The 21196-nt window shown below is 36.9% G+C and overlaps 1 protein-coding gene across 1 annotated transcript; it reads right to left on the bottom strand.

The window, feature by feature from the left end:
- Positions 1–173: 173 nt before the first annotated feature.
- LOC106061372 (uncharacterized) lies at positions 174–18711 on the bottom strand. The gene is made up of 5 exons (XM_056006999.1): positions 18546–18711; positions 14223–14745; positions 9790–9898; positions 4909–4993; positions 174–3534 (listed from the first exon to the last, which is right to left on the bottom strand). Exons 2-5 carry the CDS (start codon positions 14464–14466, stop codon positions 3280–3282), a joined length of 693 nt encoding a protein of 230 aa, XP_055862974.1. The 5' UTR covers positions 14467–14745; positions 18546–18711; the 3' UTR covers positions 174–3279.
- Between the last annotated feature and the right edge of the window lie 2485 nt (positions 18712–21196).

The raw sequence follows: 21196 nt of genomic DNA, 5'->3' as shown, positions 1-21196 counted from the left end.
TTTTTTGTTTGTTTCAAACGAAATTTAATATTCATAACAAACTTTGAAATTCACTGAATGCAAGAAATGCTTTCTAAACTAAAGTTGCAGTTGTTCAAGAGCGGAGTCTCTGGGCTATGAGACAAAGAGAACAACCAATAACAAAGCTAAAAGACAAACACAGGGACTCAAATCTGGAAGTCTTTATTGATTTCATTCATGTATACAAAATTCAAAATATATTATATGCACACACAAAAAAACATCAGTTATATCACCGGGATGTTCAATATATAACAAAGAATTGTAAAGACTTAAATATAAAGAAAAGAGATATGATTATAATATTTAAATGAAAGCAATAAGACACAGTGTATTTTTAAAAAGAACTCTGACAATAATAAAGCCAATCAGACATAACGAAAAGGGCACATTAAATTCACGTCGTGAACTAAAAAAAGCATTCAATTTGTATTCTAAAGCTTCAATGAACTCTTTCTGTCTGGTCAAAAGTTTGTAGGCCTACACGTGATTTCTCCAACACTCAATCTTGGATCAAGTTGAAAATTTGCACAATTATTTCTTGTAATTGACAAAAACAAGAATCTTTTTTTTTTAATTAGTTAATTAACTATTGGCATTAATTATTTTGATTGGTATCAAACAAGGAAATGAAATTGTACTCGACTGATGTAGCGGTATAAGTTGAACTCTTCCCTGAGTTTTAATTCTAGTCGAACAACTTTTGTAGGCATTAAAAAAGCGATCAGAAACCCCTGTCTCCCCCGCCCCCTTTCCTTGTCCAAACTGGTCCAGACAAGTGATAGGATCATAGCGCATTGAGAAAGCTAAAAAGCATGAAAATGCGCTAAACAAAACCATTGGTAAAAATGTTTCTAATTGCACAGATTTATTATTGCTAGCCTAGATCTATTACAAATTTAGTTACATGACTGATCCAAGCTAATTGATACTATTACACTTAATATAAGCTTTGATTTTTACACACAAAAAAATGGATGTTTAACTTTCTCTTCTTTTAAAATTGATAAAGAATATTTCAAAAACACAAATTCACGTGCCGACAGAGAACATTAGAACCAGAACCGAGACGCCTGGAGGAAGCTGGTTGTGGTCTATACACGCCCAGAACCGAGACGCCTAGAGGAAGCTGGTTGTGGTCTATACACGCCCAGAACCGAGACGCCTGGAGGAAGCTGGTTGTGGTCTATACACGCCCAGAACCGAGACGCCTGGAGGAAGCTGGTTGCGGTCTATACACGCCCAGAACCGAGACGCCTGGAGGAAGCTGGTTGCGGTCTATACACGCTCAGAACCGAGACGCCTGGAGGAAGCTGGTTGCGGTCTATACACGCCCAGAACCGAGACGCCTGGAGGAAGCTGGTTGTGGTCTATACGCGCCCAAAACCGAGACGCCTGGGGGATTCTGGTTGCGCCTATACACGCCCAGAACCGAGACGCATGGAGGAAGCTGGTTGTGGTCTATGCCATTAGAAGGCACGATGATGAGCTGGTGAAATACGCTATCTCTTGATGTTAAAGAGTTGAAGCTTGAATTGGAGCGTTAGTTGGTGCCGTGTTGCCATAGTCTGAAACGTGGATTTAAAGATGTATGCGCTAGAGTGGACACCCAACGAAGATGCTTGAAGGGGCGTTACACTGAACATTAGACAGACATACTCTGAGTAACATAGCACTGAACATTGGACAAAGATACCCTGAGGAACATAGCCCTGAGCGTTGGACATAACTACTCTGAAGAACATAGCACTTTACACTGAACAAAATTACTTTGAGGAACACCACTGAACATTAGACAGAGATACTATGAGGAACTTCACTAAACACCGGACAAAGATACTCTGATGAACATCACTGAACTTTCAACAGAAATACTCTAAGGAACATCACTGAATTTTCAACAGAAATACTCTGAGGAACATCACTGAACTTTCAACAGAAATACTCTGAGGAACATCACTAAACTTTCAACAGAAATACTCTGAGGAACATCACTGAACTTTCAACAGAAATGCTCTGAGGAACATCACTGAACTTTCAACAGACATACTCTGAGGAACATCACTGAACTTTCAACAGACATACTCTTAAAAACATCACTGAACTTTCAACAGACATACTCTGAGGAACATCACTGAACTTTCAACAGACATACTCTTAAAAACATCACTGAACACTGGACAACAAAGATACTCCGATGAACATCATTGAAAATTGGAACGAGATTATCAGGGGAACATATCACTGGATGCTGTAGAGACAAGAAATCAACTCTTTACACACACAAAAAAGGATGTAGATGAATGTTTTGTCCCATTTTGAAAGCCTCGCTTTTTAAAGCCGAAAAATATCAGAATTTTTTTTACTTGTGATGCTTAGTAGTAGTGCTAGGCAAACTCTTGGCGTAAAAATAATGTCAATAAATTCGTCTGCTTAAATATTTTAAAACGAGGCGGTGTAAATAACGCTTTCCATAAAACAAAAGTATTTGCAGCAGACGTGTGAAATTTTCGGACCCCAAAAAAATAGTTTTTTAAGAGTAATAAATATTTTTAAATCTCATAGAAACAATAGAAGCTTTTCTTAATATCAATTGGAGATTTCTCTGCACAGCTTCTATAGAAAGCATTACATTTGCACTCTTTGACTTAGAACAAATAGGCAACTAACTAGATCTAATAAAGGAGATTTGAAACAAAGATCAACTGTTACACACTGTGATAGTGTTAAAATTATAGAGCTATTCATTTTTGAATTATAATTTACCTACAAGCAGCACAAACAATAGCTTTGAGCCCCCAAGAAATACACAACACTGACATAATATCTGGACATAATATTGGGTCTCCATATCTCAAATAGCTTAGGAAGTTTTGAAGTCTAGTTACGGCACTGTAAATAAGTTACTCATGCTCTAGCTATTAACTAATTAAATATTAACTAATGTGTAAAGTAAAAACAGTAAAATCCTTCAAGTAAATGCAATGAAAGAAAAATAATATGTTAAGATACATTTATTTTATGAGGTAATCTTGGAATACGCTTCGTTGTGATGGCTTAATTCACTAGAAATTAAGACACACACACAATTTACAGTTCGTAAATTTTCGTCCAAATGTTTGAGATACTTTCCCAGAAACTGTACCTTCATGGTTGCACCTCTAAATCTAGTCTTTACACTTGTTTGCACCTCTATCTAGATCTTAGTCTTTACATTTGTTTGCACCTAGATATAGATCTGGCACTACAATGCAAATGTCAGCAGGAACATTGGAATATTTTCTTCTCAGACTGATCCAAAATTGTGGATCTCCTTGCCTGGTCAGCGAACAGAGGCCTGATCTGTTGGGGGATGAGGTCAATGGTCAGTGAAGGCAGCCGCGAAGCATGAATGATGATTTTGTCCAGCATGGCGTGGATGATGTCCACCGCATTGGACTTCTTGTTCAGGAAGAGTTCATGGAACTGCATTTCCAGCTGAGTGGCCAGACGCTCCGCTTGCTCGGTTGTCACCTGGGGAAAACAGGGAAGTTTTTGGCTTAACATGTAAATCTACAGGGATGTTTTTGTGTTAACATGTAAATCTACAGGGATGTTTTTGTGTTCTTTACATTTCCATACACGGGGATGTTCTTCCTATACATTTACATATTAACATGGTTACATGGATCTTCTTTCTCTACATTTGTATACACGGGGATCTTGTTTCTCATATCTACTAACATTGGGGATGTTCTTTCTTTACATTTCAATGCACAGAGACCGCTGCAAAACTGTTAACTAATATATCGAATCTCGCTATGAAAAGTATTTTCACATGATAACAAATGAGTGTTTTTGTTTCTAATGAAAAGACCATAAACCTCCGGTAAAGTAATTAGTGAGATTATTAAAAGGGATGAATGGAGTATCAGGGTTGAGAATATTAATGAATTACTTTTCAAACGCATAAAAAAAACACCACAAGAAAAATTCTAGATCTTTGTGTTTCTCTTTTGTCCGTTTGTATTTTGGAGGCGCAAACTGTAACAAACTGTAACAAACTGTAACAAACTGTAACAAACAGCAGTGCATCAAGGGAAGTGTAAAAAATGGCTTCCTGAATGAATAAGGCACAACTAATGGCAGAGGCGTTGTGAGCAAAACGTGCGCCCGTTGCAAGGTACTTCATAGGCGCCCCCACCCCCATTTCCATGAGCATCACATAGAAATATAGACTTTTAAATAAAAAGTATTAATAATAATATTGTTGTAACTCCAGTGGCGGACTGATAGGGTTAATGTGTGAGTGACCTACGGACACACGAGACTATGGCGAATCACACTGGTCAACCGCTGGTGAACAAGGGACATTACTGCTACTACACGCAAATATGACCCGTGTTATGGTCATGTGATCGAAGGCCTTCACGGACGAGAGACAATGTGTAAGAAAGGACAGTCAAGGACAGCAAGGCAGTAAGTACGGTGCGGTACCATGTGAGTCCTCGAGAATGTAGCTGTACGAGCTAGATAGACTTGTAGTGTTTATTCGGCAGTTCTGTTGTGTACAAGAAAGCATTTGAAGTTAGTGTAGCCAATTGTGTTTATTGGTTGTTGATGAAGTATTTGTCATTAAACCGCCACATTGTTATTTGAAACTCTTGTTGTCAAGTTCTTGTGTTAGATTTGCTGTGTGTTTAGCAGCGTTTAAAGAAGGCCTGGTAGAGAAAATCGTAACAATATAATTGTTATATAACTATAATATCTACAAAAATGTAATTTTTAGCCCCCTCCCCCCGTCTATGGCGCCCGGGGCATTTTGCCCCCCTTTCCGACCCCTTACTACGCCTCTGACTGATGGGGGTTAAACTCCCGGGCCATTTAAGTTTTCTTGTTCCTACTCACCTCTTTGGACTGTGATTGTGTGTTGACCCCAACTAGAAATGTCGACATCGGATGTTTGTTGGTGTAGGTCTCCAGGTCTGCGTGCCTGGGGATTTAAAAACAAGTACAAATATTTGTAACAAGTTGTTTTATTTAAGACTCCTCCTTTACGCAGCTGAAGCTATTTTGTAAGAGGGAATACTTTACTTTTAATTTGGTAACATTAAAGAGCAGTAGTAAAGATTAGATTCTAGGTTGGTGATGGGCATATAGATTCAGAACTAGTAGATGGTGAGCAAAATGTTCCTGAAGGTCTATTTACTTATTTAACTCTTTAATGAATACATATGGGAATACCCGCTGACGTACGTGTGTTCAAGCTAGAGATTGTCTAGACCAGTGTTCCCAACCTTTTTCATTAACGGAACACTGCGCACATTCTGAGTATTTAGCGGAACACTTTGCTAACATTGATTCACGTGATAGTTTACTAGTTAAATTATTCCAGTAGTTCGTGGAACACCTATTCAGGCTTCACGGAGCGCTAGTGTTCCGCGGAACACAGTTTGGGAAACACTGGTCTAAACCTCCAGACCAGATTTAATTATTACATATTTTGAAAAAATTATAACGGTTGAACCAAAGTTTTCCGTTTGAGGCCAAGGATGTCCCTTTGTTTTCCAAAAGATGTACAAAAACTTGGATTACTTGGAAAACGTTCGAGCCGTTTTCGATATCCGTGTCCACTCTTTTGTTTTTAAACAAAAACACACACGCACTTTTTAAGTCATTGTAATGTAGGGGGGAATGGGGGGGGGGCTGCAAATCGAAATGTGATTTTCAACTACTATCCTTTAGACAAATGTTTATCAATAGTAGGACTGATGTCAATGTATAATTTTATAAACAAATATTCATGCGCCCTTCGTCTTTTGTTAAATATTTATTTCATCACGTGGTTTTTCAACAACAATAATAAAAATAAAAATAATAATAATCTTTATTGTCCGTGAGGAAATTTGTCTTACAATGTGTGCATGACTTCCGCCTTTATTACAAGTTTACATAAGGGCCTCCGTTGCTTCGTGGGATAGTGTATATATTTGGGCCCTAACGATCGTTGAAGATGGTCCAAGGAAGACTGTTATTATGCCCCATGTGGTCTCCTCGTCCCTACATTTGTTCTTAGCCTTATCTGCCAAAACTAAAAAGTGGTTGACTCTTTGGTGTTTAAATAAACAAATGAATCAACTCATTGGGAAATGCATTGGCATTACTGAAAACAAATACTTGTATTCAGGGGGGCGGAGCTTGATGTTATTTCTGTCACGTCATTAAGGAAGTACGATGCATATTTTATACAGTGCTTATTCGAGATGCATTGGCAAGGGCAGATAATTAAATCCCTTGTTTCAGGAGCCAACGGTTAGCGTTCTTTGAGTCATTGTGTCATGTAGTTAGCGCATCGGCTAAATGTCATTACATTTTCAGACTTACGAATGTCAAATTGCATTGCTATGATTGTTGGGCCAGTCATGTAGAATAGTAGAACATGACTTTGACTTTTTTAAAGATTGATTAATACTGCATTGAGTGTGAGTGTGGGTGTTGGTAAGACCTATATCTATATTAAGACTGTGGTTTCAAGGCCTTGCCCTGGTGGTGCCTAGATCCATATTTGGACCCTGGCACGCAGAAGATGTTGAACCTCAGATGGTTAACACACAATAAAGTGCTTGTGTCCGCAGCTTTACAATTCGCTACACTGGGTTCAGCTCTTGTCAGAGGCGACGTCGTAGGGAAGGGTTGTAAAAACCAGTGCTGGATTTACCTATAGGCAACATAAGCAACGTTCTGGTACATGGGGGGCGGCCCAAATATTGTTTTGAAGATAAAGCAAAGGAATAAACTGCCCTGCTCAATATCTCAAATCAAATTTCTATCATTAATGTGATGTTATAATTGTGTAACATTGGCATGCCTTTTTATCAGTGTTTCGAATACCCAGTAGCCCGTATATCCCAATGGGGAATGATTGTCCTAATCCGACATCACTTTTTATCAGTGTTTCGAATACCCAGTAGCCCGTATATCCCAATGGGGAATGATTGTCCTAATCCGACATCACTTTTTATCAGTGTTTCGAATACCCAGTAGCCCGTATATCCCAATGGGGAATGATTGTCCTAATCCGACATCACTTTTTATCAGTGTTTCGAATACCCAGTAGCCCGTATATCCCAATGGGGAATGATTGTCCTAATCCGACATCACTTTTTATCAGTGTTTCGAATACCCAGTAGCCCGTATATCCCAATGGGGAATGATTGTCCTAATCCGACATCACTTTTTATCAGTGTTTCGAATACCCAGTAGCCCGTATATCCCAATGGGGAATGATTGTCCTAATCTGACATCACTTTTTATCAGTGTTTCGAATACCCAGTAGCCCGTATATCCCAATGGGGAATGATTGTCCTAATCTGACATCACTTTTTATCAGTGTTTCGAATACCCAGTAGCCCGTATATCCCAATGGGGAATGATTGTCCTAATCCGACATCACTTTTTATCAGTGTTTCGAATACCCAGTAGCCCGTATATCCCAATGGGGAATGATTGTCCTAATCTGACATCACTTTTTATCAGTGTTTCGAATACCCAGTAGCCCGTATATCCCAATGGGGAATGATTGTCCTAATCTGACATCACTTTTTATCAGTGTTTCGAATACCCAGTAGCCCGTATATCCCAATGGGGAATGATTGTCCTAATCTGACATCACTTTTTATCAGTGTTTCGAATACCCAGTAGCCCGTATATACCAATGGGGAATGATTGTCCTAATCTGACATCACTTTTTATCAGTGTTTCGAATACCCAGTAGCCCGTATATCCCAATGGGGAATGATTGTCCTAATCTGACATCACTTTTTATCAGTGTTTCGAATACCCAGTAGCCCGTATATCCCAATGGGGAATGATTGTCCTAATCTGACATCACTTTTTATCAGTGTTTCGAATACCCAGTAGCCCGTATATCCCAATGGGGAATGATTGTCCTAATCTGACATCACTTTTTATCAGTGTTTCGAATACCCAGTAGCCCGTATATCCCAATGGGGAATGATTGTCCTAATCTGACATCACTTTTTATCAGTGTTTCGAATACCCAGTAGCCCGTATATCCCAATGGGGAATGATTGTCCTAATCTGACATCACTTTTTATCAGTGTTTCGAATACCCAGTAGCCCGTATATCCCAATGGGGAATGATTGTCCTAATCTGACATCACTTTTTATCAGTGTTTCGAATACCCAGTAGCCCGTATATCCCAATGGGGAATGATTGTCCTAATCTGACATCACTTTTTATCAGTGTTTCGAATACCCAGTAGCCCGTATATCCCAATGGGGAATGATTGTCCTAATCTGACATCACTTTTTATCAGTGTTTCGAATACCCAGTAGCCCGTATATCCCAATGGGGAATGATTGTCCTAATCCGACATCACTTTTTATCAGTGTTTCGAATACCCAGTAGCCCGTATATCCCAATGGGGAATGATTGTCCTAATCTGACATCACTTTTTATCAGTGTTTCGAATACCCAGTAGCCCGTATATCCCAATGGGAAATGATTGTCCTAATCTGACATCACTTTTTATCAGTGTTTCGAATACCCAGTAGCCCGTATATCCCAATGGGGAATGATTGTCCTAATCTGACATCACTTTTTATCAGTGTTTCGAATACCCAGTAGCCCGTATATCCCAATGGGGAATGATTGTCCTAATCCGACATCACTTTTTATCAGTGTTTCGAATACCCAGTAGCCCGTATATCCCAATGGGGAATGATTGTCCTAATCTGACATCACTTTTTATCAGTGTTTCGAATACCCAGTAGCCCGTATATCCCAATGGGGAATGATTGTCCTAATCTGACATCACTTTTTATCAGTGTTTCGAATACCCAGTAGCCCGTATATCCCAATGGGGAATGATTGTCCTAATCTGACATCACTTTTTATCAGTGTTTCGAATACCCAGTAGCCCGTATATCCCAATGGGGAATGATTGTCCTAATCCGACATCACTTTTTATCAGTGTTTCGAATACCCAGTAGCCCGTATATCCCAATGGGGAATGATTGTCCTAATCTGACATCACTTTTTATCAGTGTTTCGAATACCCAGTAGCCCGTATATCCCAATGGGAAATGATTGTCCTAATCTGACATCACTTTTTATCAGTGTTTCGAATACCCAGTAGCCCGTATATCCCAATGGGGAATGATTGTCCTAATCTGACATCACTTTTTATCAGTGTTTCGAATACCCAGTAGCCCGTATATCCCAATGGGGAATGATTGTCCTAATCCGACATCACTTTTTATCAGTGTTTCGAATACCCAGTAGCCCGTATATCCCAATGGGGAATGATTGTCCTAATCTGACATCACTTTTTATCAGTGTTTCGAATACCCAGTAGCCCGTATATCCCAATGGGAAATGATTGTCCTAATCTGACATCACTTTTTATCAGTGTTTCGAATACCCAGTAGCCCGTATATCCCAATGGGGAATGATTGTCCTAATCTGACATCACTTTTTATCAGTGTTTCGAATACCCAGTAGCCCGTATATCCCAATGGGGAATGATTGTCCTAATCCGACATCACTTGTTGTCAGTGGCATAGCTGGGAATTTGCCATCATTTGAGGTCCCGGGGTTGACGTCTTTGCGGGGGGGGGGGGGGGGGGGGGTGCGGCATTTTGCGTAATATTTAATATTTAATGTAAAATAAAAATTCGAACACTCAAGTGCCCCCCCCCAAAATCCTAGCTACGCCACTGCTGGCTGTTTACCTACATGTTGATGTGTGCTACGCATCCACTCACCAGGTATACACGTGCCTAAAGGAATCAATCTTCTCTGCGTCAAACATCAAGAGGCAGCCCTGAGTCCCGCGGTAGAAAGACGCTGTGATGCTTCGAAATCTTTCTTGTCCTTTTTTTTTTTTGGAGTAAAACAAAACATGTATGGTCAACAACTACAGCAACAGCAACATTTACAACAAGTACATCAACAGCAACAACAAAGGCAAACAAACAAAAACAATAACAACAACTAGCAAATTTATAAAAAAAAAACAACATTAACAAATAAACAACACCAAAAATATACAACTAAAATATTCACAATATTTAAATCTCAGAATGAATGGATGATGGGCAAATTACGACACGCGGGCCACATGCGGCCCGCCGAAGTGTTTTATGCGGCCCGCGGACACCTAAAGAAATCAGGGGTGCCCACACATTATACAAATATAAATATGAAAATATATTAAAAATAAATAATGGTAAATAACTATAGACATTATTGAAACTTTTGATTCTTATCACTTACAATGAAGAGGCTAAAGAAAATATTGTCTCTAAACGTCATTCTAAAAAGTTAAACGTAAACTAAGATTATTTTAAATTGCAATAATTCAAAAAATTCAAAGGCAAGTTCAGGCCAGTATTTATCTAATGCTATGAAGAACTATGTCGAAAGACTAGGGTTCGCTTGTGAAAGATTGCGAGGGTAACAACTGATAGTTCCCATGCTTTAAGAAAAACAGGCTTTGTAATTAAATAAAGAACACATTCCCAACCATAAACTCATAACGGGTAAGTTTACACACAGCTGCATTCACTATCAAATACGAATGTGTAATGACATTACAAAGATTTTTTTTTTTGGCATAGGGCAGGCCTTAGGCATAGACAAACTATGCAGCTGCCTAAGGCCTACAAGAGTTTGGGGCCTTCAATAAAGGTTATATTTTATCAAATTGAGAGACGAAATAGCGAAACTTATCTTCAATTTATTGTTGAAGTACACCAGGTTTTTAATAAGTTACATACTTTTAGTTTTTCGCTGTTAATTTTTATTTTTCTATTTTATTTGGGGCTACCAAATTCACTTTGCTTAGGGCCTCCAATTCACTAAGGCCGGCCCTGACTGGCAGTTCCGAAAGTAATTGAAGATTTGGAAACAAAACATTCCAATATTTGATAGAAGTAGTATCCGCTGGCCTAGTATTAGAAGAACATGGAATCTCAAGGAAGAAATTGGAAATTGTTAGGTTCCTTGAAGGATATTGACTGAGACTGTTATTGTTATTAATATTTCTAAAGAAGAGTTGAAGAAAGACTTCATGTTTATCATCGGAAGTATTGCAATGGGTTGTTTGCACATGTAATGTATGTGTATCTTAAATCTTTTCAAACTAAGCTTTTCCATTTCTTGAGGCCAGTAAGTGAAAAACAGATTTTTATTAGGATACCTTGATTGTGGAATTTAAAAGCAAATTTTAAGACGTCAAGAGCTTGGAACTAGTTTATAATCCCCTCAGCTCACTATTTAGTGCAGAAGGTGCTTCAGCTCCAGAGGACATACTTCCAAGCAAATTATGACCTGAACGAGAAGTTTCAGTCAGTTCTTCCGCGGGAGTTTCATTGCTACCAAGAGATGTATGTCCGCATTGAAAAAAAACTTTGCTGCTAAACTTTCACATTATTTGGAACTACAATCATCCGCGAACAAGCTTTTTTTTAAATTTCTGTTTGAAAAGTATCAAGTGTTAGAACAGGTCAATGCTGATTGACAGCAGTCACAAGAAAAAAAACAACTAGTAAGCTAGTTCTATGGTTCCGGAACATCATGCACGAGAGTAAACAGTTATATACTTCATATTAAGTACTACTCTACATCAGTGGCGTCACTAGGGTGGGTGTCAACCGGTGAGGTCAACTCAGGGTGTAACCTCCCCCCTTTTTTTTCTTTTGTTTGTTGCGCTGTAATACATATCGTTTATAATTACATACGCTATTTGATTGTTCAACAAAAAACTATAAAATGAATGTCTATTAAATTTTTTTAAATTCAGTTGTTTATTGCAATTTATCTACAGTTCACTGGGTTTGCCTTGCATAGTCATGTGAAACACTTCACTCATCCTTAATCTTTTAAATCGAAGACATTGCCTTTAATCTATAGTTCAATTTTTCAAAATGCAAACGTAAGTAAATTACACAGTTGTTGTTTTTTTCTGGATTTCAAACTTGAAAACGTCATCAGTTAATGTCTTTAACGATCTCATTTTTAATAAAAATTCCCCATTGTGAAACTGTCGTTTGTTCCTTTGTCTCAAAAAATGTTTTTACATGAGACGCCATAGATATGCAGATGGTAAGAAACGATTGAAGGCTTTGTTAAATGATTAAGAAATATTTTGTTAGGTTTTAGTGGCATATGAATCATGCAAATGTCAACTTTTATTTTCTTTAAGAATAACTTTTGTTGCCTTTAAATTCCTTCTCCGTCATGGTATTTCTGTTTGAATGTCGCCTTTTGAAAAATGTTTATATACGCCTGATTACGCCAATATTTTGAAACTGACATCTACAATCATTTGTTGGTTGTTGAACTAAAGAATTTTTTGATTGGATAGCTCCAAATTTATCTGCTACATCAATAATTGCTTCCAGTAGGAGTTGAATGCACATAAGAATGAACCTCTTTTTCTCTTCTAAATAGTGAGTCTGGCATCTTGTGATCGCTCGACTGACATTTTCTTCTTGTTTTTAATTCTGAATCACACAGTGGCTTTTTTTAGAAGAGCGTTTTTTTTTTCATAACACTTTATGCTAACTTGTTATGCTTTTGTTAATGAAAAGGTTTAATTAGTTACAATTTAGTTTAAAGATAGGCCTACTACTCTTGTGTATCTTTGGCCTACTTGTACATCTCCTCCCCCCCCCCCCCCCCCCACCAAAAAAAAAGTAAAGATAGGTGAAATAAAAGATCTTAAACTGCGCCTCTAGTGGCAATATATTCAGAACGAAAAAGTATTTTAATCGTATCAAAAAATGCTAAGATAAAAGCTAATTTCTGAAAAAGAATGTTGACTCCATAGGTTGAGTGAATGTTATACACATATATTAAATAGCTATTCTATTGGTATTTGTAGCCGGAAGCTCTTGTTTTCCAATTTTCCACTCCAGATGAATTCTTCATACGTCTTTTAATATTCCCATTTCGGACTTTATTTCAACCACACATTAAATTAAGTTACACATTTCTTCTTCATTTCAAGACAATTAGTTTAAAATAGTCGACAACAAAAAAATACAGTTTTTTTTATATTAATTGACAAAATTGCACCCATTATTAAGCATCAGCACCATTCTAGGAACTAGCCAAGAAGAAAATTCCTCTACAATATTCAAGTATATCATTCGATTAACACATTGTAACAATTCCTTCATCTACAGAAAAATGAAATAACATCACAATCTTCAGAAATCTTAATGGCCACTTATTTACTTTCCAGTTCTACAAAATTTACATTAATTACATGTAAGATTTCAATATTTATGCCAGAAGATATCTTTTGCTGACCAATGAAAGCCATAGAATGATTAAACTTAATTCTTACAAACTATATACCCGTCCAACATACTTAAATAACTAGAAATAACAACCGACTCAGGCTGAGGCACAATGCAATAACAAGCCGTGGTGTATATGTCGTTGGGTGGTGACACCTCTGATAATATATTTTTTTAGTCCATTAATTGATTTCCCACCCTCTCTGCTATTTGCTTGCTTCCGGTATTCGTGTTCAAGTCCTTCGTGCACTAATGTGGAGTTGGCTGAAGTTTTCTCCCTTCAATGTAGGGATTTTTATGGGCGTTGTTGAATAAAAAGTGGAAGTGGAAGTGGAGCCAACAAGAATGTGAAGAGGTGGATCAAAACTGTTTAGAATGCTGATAAATTTATTCATTTTTGTGAATTTAAGGCTGTAAATGCTTGGTAATGGCCAACTCTCTGACTCACTCTCTCTCTCTCTCTCTCTCTTATCAGCTTTCTTTTCTCCGTTAACGAATGTCAGTCACATTTGAGTTGAGAGAGATCAAGGACGCTATATGAAGACCAAAATTTAAAATAAAGCTTCGGATTGAACTCATTTCCTTTTGGTTGAGAGGCCATTCGCTTCATCACTCGGCCACCACATATAACGTAATGATCCCCTTTCAGACCTTGCGATCTAAGGGGCAGATGATGTAAAGGCCATCTGTTTTTGTGGTCCACGGTTAACGAGGGTGTCATGTGGCCAGCACAACTAATGTCAGGTTGCCATTAGAGCTGGGTGGACTCAGGGGCGCCCTAAAGATCCCGAAAATAAAATCCCAGCCTTCACCAGGATTAGAACCCGGAACCAGCCACCATGCCTATACTACTATATAAGTTTAGCAAAATATTTGCATGGTTAACTCACCTCCGGTGTCCACTATCCTTACTAGAACTCTCTTCCCATTTTTCCACATGGCTAGTTCCACGTGACTGTTGGGCCTGTAGTTCAAACACCTGTAACTCATGTCTTTAGCGTCCTGAATTCCCGCCAAATGTGTGAGGAGAGAACTCTTGCCAACACTGTGGTCTCCCAACAGAATTATCTTTATTGTATAGTCAAATCTAGTGCTTGTACTCATGTTGGCGTTAGGTGTATACCTGCAGCTCATGTATATTTGTTCGTCTTTGTTTAATGCTTGTAATCTAAAATGATGAGATTAGATTCAATAGTTGTTTGAAAAACTGAACTCTTTAATTCTATAGAAGTTGAAAGGAAATTTTGCAGGAATAATTATCCTGTAGGTGTGCGAATTCCAAGAACTGACGTAGATCTATGGGAAACCCAATTTCCTATCATGTTGACCAGAGGATGCCTTTCTAGAACTTTTTGAAAAGAACATCAATTCTAGCCGTTTCCTGGGTACTCCATAAGTGGTTTAGGGCTCCATCTGTAAAATAGAATATCAAAAGTGAGATCAAATGTTTAACTCTATGTGAAACAGACAATTTTATGAACTTTAGGGTACATGACTGGTAGGCCTATAAGGATCCTTACAAATGGGGACTTTTGGTCTTTGGATATGACGTAACAACTAAGGAGGGCAGGGGGTTATAAACATTTGTTACGATTTGTTACATAGGGAAAAGGAGGTCTGATGATTTGTTACGTAAAAAAAAATTCAATTGAAATGAAACGTTTTCAAGATTTGTTTGTCATTTTAACTCTCGTGTTTATGTTTGTACTGTTATCAGTGTATTTAATTTCTACATTATATCTGTTAACAGCGTATTATAAATTAAACTGTTATTATTAACAGGCTCAGTGGTCACTTGACTTTCGCAAAAGGGTTATACCAAATGTTTAACTCTTTTTCTCCGCAATTATTTTACCACGTTTTGAAGAAATTCGTCATTTGCTCATTACAATTTCACTACCCTGTTATGATTGGGCTTCAATAGCTTTGTTGTTTGTAATCAGAAAATATTGTATTCGGTATATAATTAAAGGGAAATGCATGCTCTTTTTATATAATTCAAAGTCAAGTTTAAAAAATTCAACATTAATTTAATTTAATGAAGTCAAAATCAACGATGGTATCGTCGATTATGAGATAAAGAGTTTTAAAAATTTAACGGAAAAAATACCCCACTTTTTTTTCCCTTAACTCCAAGAGTTATCCGGCGGCCGCCTGACAGTATTGTAGGGAAAAAACCCAAATGTTATCTGGGAAAATTATAATGAATAAATAAGTCTTTTGTAAATATTCTAGTATATTTGATATTTTGGGGGTTTTGGCACATCGGCACAATTTAGGCCATGTCGTGCCCACAATCCCTCAAATAGTTTAGTTATGTTACTCTACGGAAAGGGAAAGGGGGTATAGAGTTCTGCTTACGATACATTAAAATGGATTTTAAAAATTTGTTTTGGTGTTACGCAATATCCGAGTGTTCCCAAAGCTTAAATAGATGCCAAATCAATAGAGAAAAAAAAAGGTCTCATTGCTACTTCCAAAGTAGAGGCTATTTCTGTCTCTCTCAGCCAAACAAATAATTTCATTTCATATTACATATTTACAACACAAAACACACACACACACACACACACATCTACTGATAACAGTAAATAGGAAATCCTTTAGACCAAAAAAATACAAAACAAACTTGACACAGTTCTTGCCCTTGACCATTAACTAACACACAGCAATACATTTTAATTTTTTTTTTTTTTTAATATTCGTTGTACATTGTGTGTAGAACAAATCCGAGCAGAGATAAAGTTAATTGTATGCAAACCCGTGAAGCTGCACATCTGCTGAACTATTTTTAGACTAGAGTCATGCTAAGTCAGGAAACCGCTAAATGACATCTTCTGTTAGCATTACCTGTGTCAAGCAAGCTGCTAGCCTACTATAGCAATCATTTGCATCGATATGGCTGCTGGTACCTGTTGTAGATTCCATTTCAGCCACTATTTTATGTACAAATTGATATTTTAAAAAATCACAGCAAGTGTAATTGAAATGTTTTAAATTGTGTCCGCCTTAGACACAAGACGCTCCTAGAACTGGATGGCTGGCTGAAGGTGTGCTCTGCTCTCCGGACATTCAACACGATGGTCCCTTTCATTTCGGATGGAACGCCCCAGAAACTTATCAAACGTAAAACATACAAGAAAAACATTTTTTTTAAATATTAAAAAAAAAAAAAAGCTTATACGAAGTGTAAATTGTCATGTAACTAAATTTGTAATAGATCTAGACCAACAACAACAAATTGTTTTTGTTTAGTGCATTTTTTTATGCTTTTAGCTTTCTCAATGCTCTATGACCCTATCACACATCTGAACCAGTTGGGTAAATGGGGGGGGGGGGGGGGAGAAAAAGGGATACCGTATTTTCTTTTTTTAATTTAAAATGTATTTATATAAAAAAAGGGGGGGGGGGGATCGACCTGAATTGGAACTTATGGCTTAAGCCAACATACTAACCACTGCTAGTGAGTTGCTTATGAAAAATAGAAGATTGTATTTTATCTATTGTTTGTTTCAAGTTAACTTTAAAGCGGCGACCTATAAAGGGGAATAGTTCAGCTTATACCACCACTTCAGTCAAGTACAATTTCCCTCCTTTGTTCGAGACACCAAGCAAAAACAAAATACTTATAGTTAATTAACTAATTGGTTTCTTTTTCTATTGATTCTTGTGTTGTCAGGTAAAAGAAATAATTGTGAGAAATTTCAACTTGATCGGAGATATTGTATCGGGAAAATAACGTGTCAAAATTTTTTACCAGACTGACAGACAGACTGAGTTTATATAGGCTTTGTAAAAACTGATCCTGATATCGATCATCATTTCAATTTCAGCTGTATCACTCTATTAGTTTTGTTGTTCTTGTTTTTAAAGGAAGGCTTTTTTTTTTTTTTTTTTTGGAATTGGAATAATAGTCATGAAATAGAAAATAAAGAATTTATGAATAGAATAATAGTGTTTTTTTATTACATAATAAACTAATGTTCAATAGCCTACGCTAGCAAATTATGAGTCTAGATCATCTTTTTGTGGTACGATCTTTTCTAAAAACAATTCTACGAATTGTCCCTAAGTAACACTTAGTCCTATTTATAGTGAACATTTAATCCAGCCATAATTATCAATTGTTAAAGTCAAAATCAAATTGAAAAACATAAGCTAAACTAAACAGCAGCGCAGTTGCCATACGCATTGCAAAACAAAAAATTAACGGATTCGGATTTTCTAAAATGTTCAGGTCTTGAAGGAGCATGTCTAAAATTAGTTAGTAGTAGTGCTAAAAAAAACTGGAGGTCTAACTATTTAGTGCTTAAATGAACTTTCTCTGAAAAGTAGGCAAGCTGAACACTAATACTAGGCATCTTGCTGTGAAAGCCAACAATATTTATAGCTAATCCTTCAGCAAAGTTAAATTCTGACTTTTATTTATGTAGATCTAGATCTTGCATTACAAGACTATTATACAGAAATAGAGAAAACATTGCAAAACTTGGATCAGATCTCGAACATAGTGGAGTAGTATAGCTTTATGTTTACTAGTCTAGCCCGGATTCTACTTTGAAAAATGCCATATAGGCCTATGGATTTCATTTATTTGTCGATTTAGATATAGACAAAAGCAGTTTTTTTTTTTCATATAAATCGCGTAATTTTGTTTTAGGTGTTCCTTTTTAGTTTTTTTAAATTTCATTTAGGGCCAACAAATTCACTTCGTCTAGAGCCTCCAATTTTCTAAGGCCGCCCTTCCAAAAGCGTCATTTAGTCTCGCTTGATAGGCCTAGTAATGAAAAAAAAAATGTCCGACCAAACTATGGACAGATGTGAACAAAGCCGACATGTTTACAACTTTCATCAAAGAGAATCGTAAGGTTTTTGGAAGCCGGTATATTAATGAAAATAATTTACTTTTATAAATATATTCTATTTGGCATAATTTATGTTGAGATCGAGATCTATATAGTTTAGACCCCTGTTGACTTTTCATCCATTTTTAAATCCAAAGCGAAAACGTAAATTCCTCAACAAAATATTTATTGGTTGTGATAGACTAAGTTTACTAACTGTTTATTGTATGTTCACGTAGGCAAAGAGTTAAATGACAGATTATTAGTAGACTATCTGTTCATTGTGAGTTCATCTAGACAAAGAGTTAAATGATAGACAGGGAGATGAACAATGAACTTGGACGAATTAAAAAACATGCGAAAACTTACTCGACACTTGCATTGAAATTCCAACGTGCTGACCAAAGTTCTGTCCATCCAACTTGGGACTGTAGTAGGACTTAATTGGAACGAGGGCTGTTCCGTCATGCAGCTAGGGCGAAAGGCGCTGTGACTAAGACAATGTGCTACCAGAGAGGTCCTCAAACTACTGCAATGATGTGCATCAACTTACATAGAGAGTTTTAATGGAACCACGTTAATCATTGTAAAATTTAAATTTGAAAAGGCCTATGTATTTTTTTAATGCAGAGAAAGGAACTTTAGGCCCTACATATGAAATTAACGGTAACTTTATTTTTAAAAACAACAATAATTGACAGGTGTTTTAAAGTAACAAAATATGTTACTAATCTTGAGCCTATAAAAAAAAAAGCAGTAAACAAGGAAAATATCTTTGTTGTTTTTTTTTTCAATTGTCACACTACACGGACTGTTAGTTCTCAGACTTTAATCAAATTTATGGATTCTTCTTCTTCTAGCCAGCTTTTTGCTGCTGAGCTGTGAGCTCTTATGCAGACTGTGCCAAGAAAAAATAGTGTGCTGTTTTCTTCAAATGTTCTACACTGCCGTACAGGATGTTGGTTATGTTGGGCTGTAGTGGTAGTAGGGTCTGCCAAAGGTGGATTTTGAAGGGGAATTTAAAGACATTTAAAGATAATATCAGAATTACTTGTTAAATTCCGTGTCAAATTTTTCACCTCTGTTTTCAGTTGCCTCACAATAGCTCTTCCCTACACCGGTGAACGATTCTTTCAGTAGCCCTGCAACACATTGTATCGACTTCGTATTCGTAGTAAAAACAAATTGTCTTCGAGATCTAGATGTATGTGTGTGTTTTAGTATTATTTAATTTCAAGTCTTAACTTTTTTTCTTAATTGGCTTTAAACTATTACGTTTGTGTAGGCCTATTACGAATCATAATTCTCAAATGATGGCCATAATTCTCAAATGATCGTCATAATTCTCAAATGATCGTCATAATTCTCAAATGATCGTCATAATTCTCAAATGATCGTCATAATTCTCAAATGATCGCCATAATTCTCAAATGATCGTCATAATTCTCAAATGATCGCCATAGTTCTCAAATGATCGTCATAATTCTCAAATGATCGTCATAGTTCTCAAATGATCGTCATAATTCTCAAATGATCGTCATAATTCTCAAATGATCGTCATAATTCTCAAATGATCGTCATAATTCTCAAATGATGGCCATAATTCTCAAATGATCGTCATAATTCTCAAATGATCGTCATAATTCTCAAATGATCGCCATAATTCTCAAATGATCGTCATAATTCTCAAATGATCGCCATAATTCTCAAATGATGGCCATAATTCTCAAATGATCGTCATGATTCTCAAATGATCGTCATAATTCTCAAATGATCGCCATAATTCTCAAATGATCGTCATAATTCTCAAATGATCGCCATAATTCTCAAATGATCGCCATAATTCTCAAATGATCGTCATAATTCTCAAATGATCGCCATAATTCTCAAATGATCGTCATAATTCTCAAATGATCGCCATAATTCTCAAATGATCGTCATAATTCTCAAATGATCGCCATAATTCTCAAATGATCGTCATAGTTCTCAAAGAATAGCTATAGCTTTCAAAGGATCGCCATATTTTCAAAGGATCCCCATAGTTTTCAAAGGATCCCCATAGTTTTCAAAGGATCCCCATAGTTTTCAAAGGATCCCCATAGTTTTCAAAGGATCTCATAGTTCTCAAAGGATCCTCATAGTTTTCAAAGGATCCCCATAGTTCTCAAAGGATCGCATAGTTCTCAAAGGGTCGCATAGTTTTCAAAGGATCCCCATAGTTTTCAAAGGATCCCCATAGTTTTCAAAGGATCGCCATAGTTTTCAAAGGATCCCCATAGTTTTCAAAGGATCCCCATAGTTCTTAAAGGGTTACATAGTTTTCAAAGGATCGCCATAGTTTTCAAAGGATCCCCATAGTTCTCAAAGGGTCCCCATAGTTCTCAAAGGGTCACATAGTTTTCAAAGGATCCCCATAGTTTTCAAAGGATCCCCATAGTTCTCAAAGGGTCACATAGTTTTTAAAGGATCGCCATAGTTTTCAAAGGATCCCCATAGTTCTCAAAGGGTCACATAGTTTTCAAAGGATCGCCATAGTTTTCAAAGGATCCCCATAGTTCTCAAAGGATCACTATAGTTTTCAAAGGATTGCCATAGTTTTCAAAGGATCCCCATAGTTTTCAAAGGATCCCCATAGTTCTCAAAGGATCACTATAGTTTTCAAAGGATTGCCATAATTTTTAAAGGATCCCCATAGTTTTCAAAGGATCCCCTTAATTCTCAATGGATCACCATAAGTTACATAAATGTTTAAAACAGAGCTAAAAAAAAGTGTCTAGCACACTGAAGTCCAAAAAAGAAACTCGGTGATGTCTTTGATAATGCCCAACATCTTAAATTTTCAAAGAGTTGTCCTGGATGAGCTTATTGTGGAATTCGGCAGCGTATCATTCAGTCACGTGGTAGGACAGGTTAAGGGTATTAAAAGAGCAAAACGAATTGTTCTGCTTCACTTTCATTTCTAGTAACAACTGTAGGCTTAAAAATAGCCAAAGGGACGTAATTGTTTAATAAAGTGTAGT

This window comes from Biomphalaria glabrata, chromosome 12, assembly GCF_947242115.1.
Source record: "Biomphalaria glabrata chromosome 12, xgBioGlab47.1, whole genome shotgun sequence".
Classification (NCBI taxonomy): Eukaryota; Metazoa; Mollusca; class Gastropoda; family Planorbidae; genus Biomphalaria; species Biomphalaria glabrata.
The sequence above is the reverse complement of the archived record's forward strand: the minus strand, read 5'-3'. Positions and strand labels throughout refer to the sequence as shown.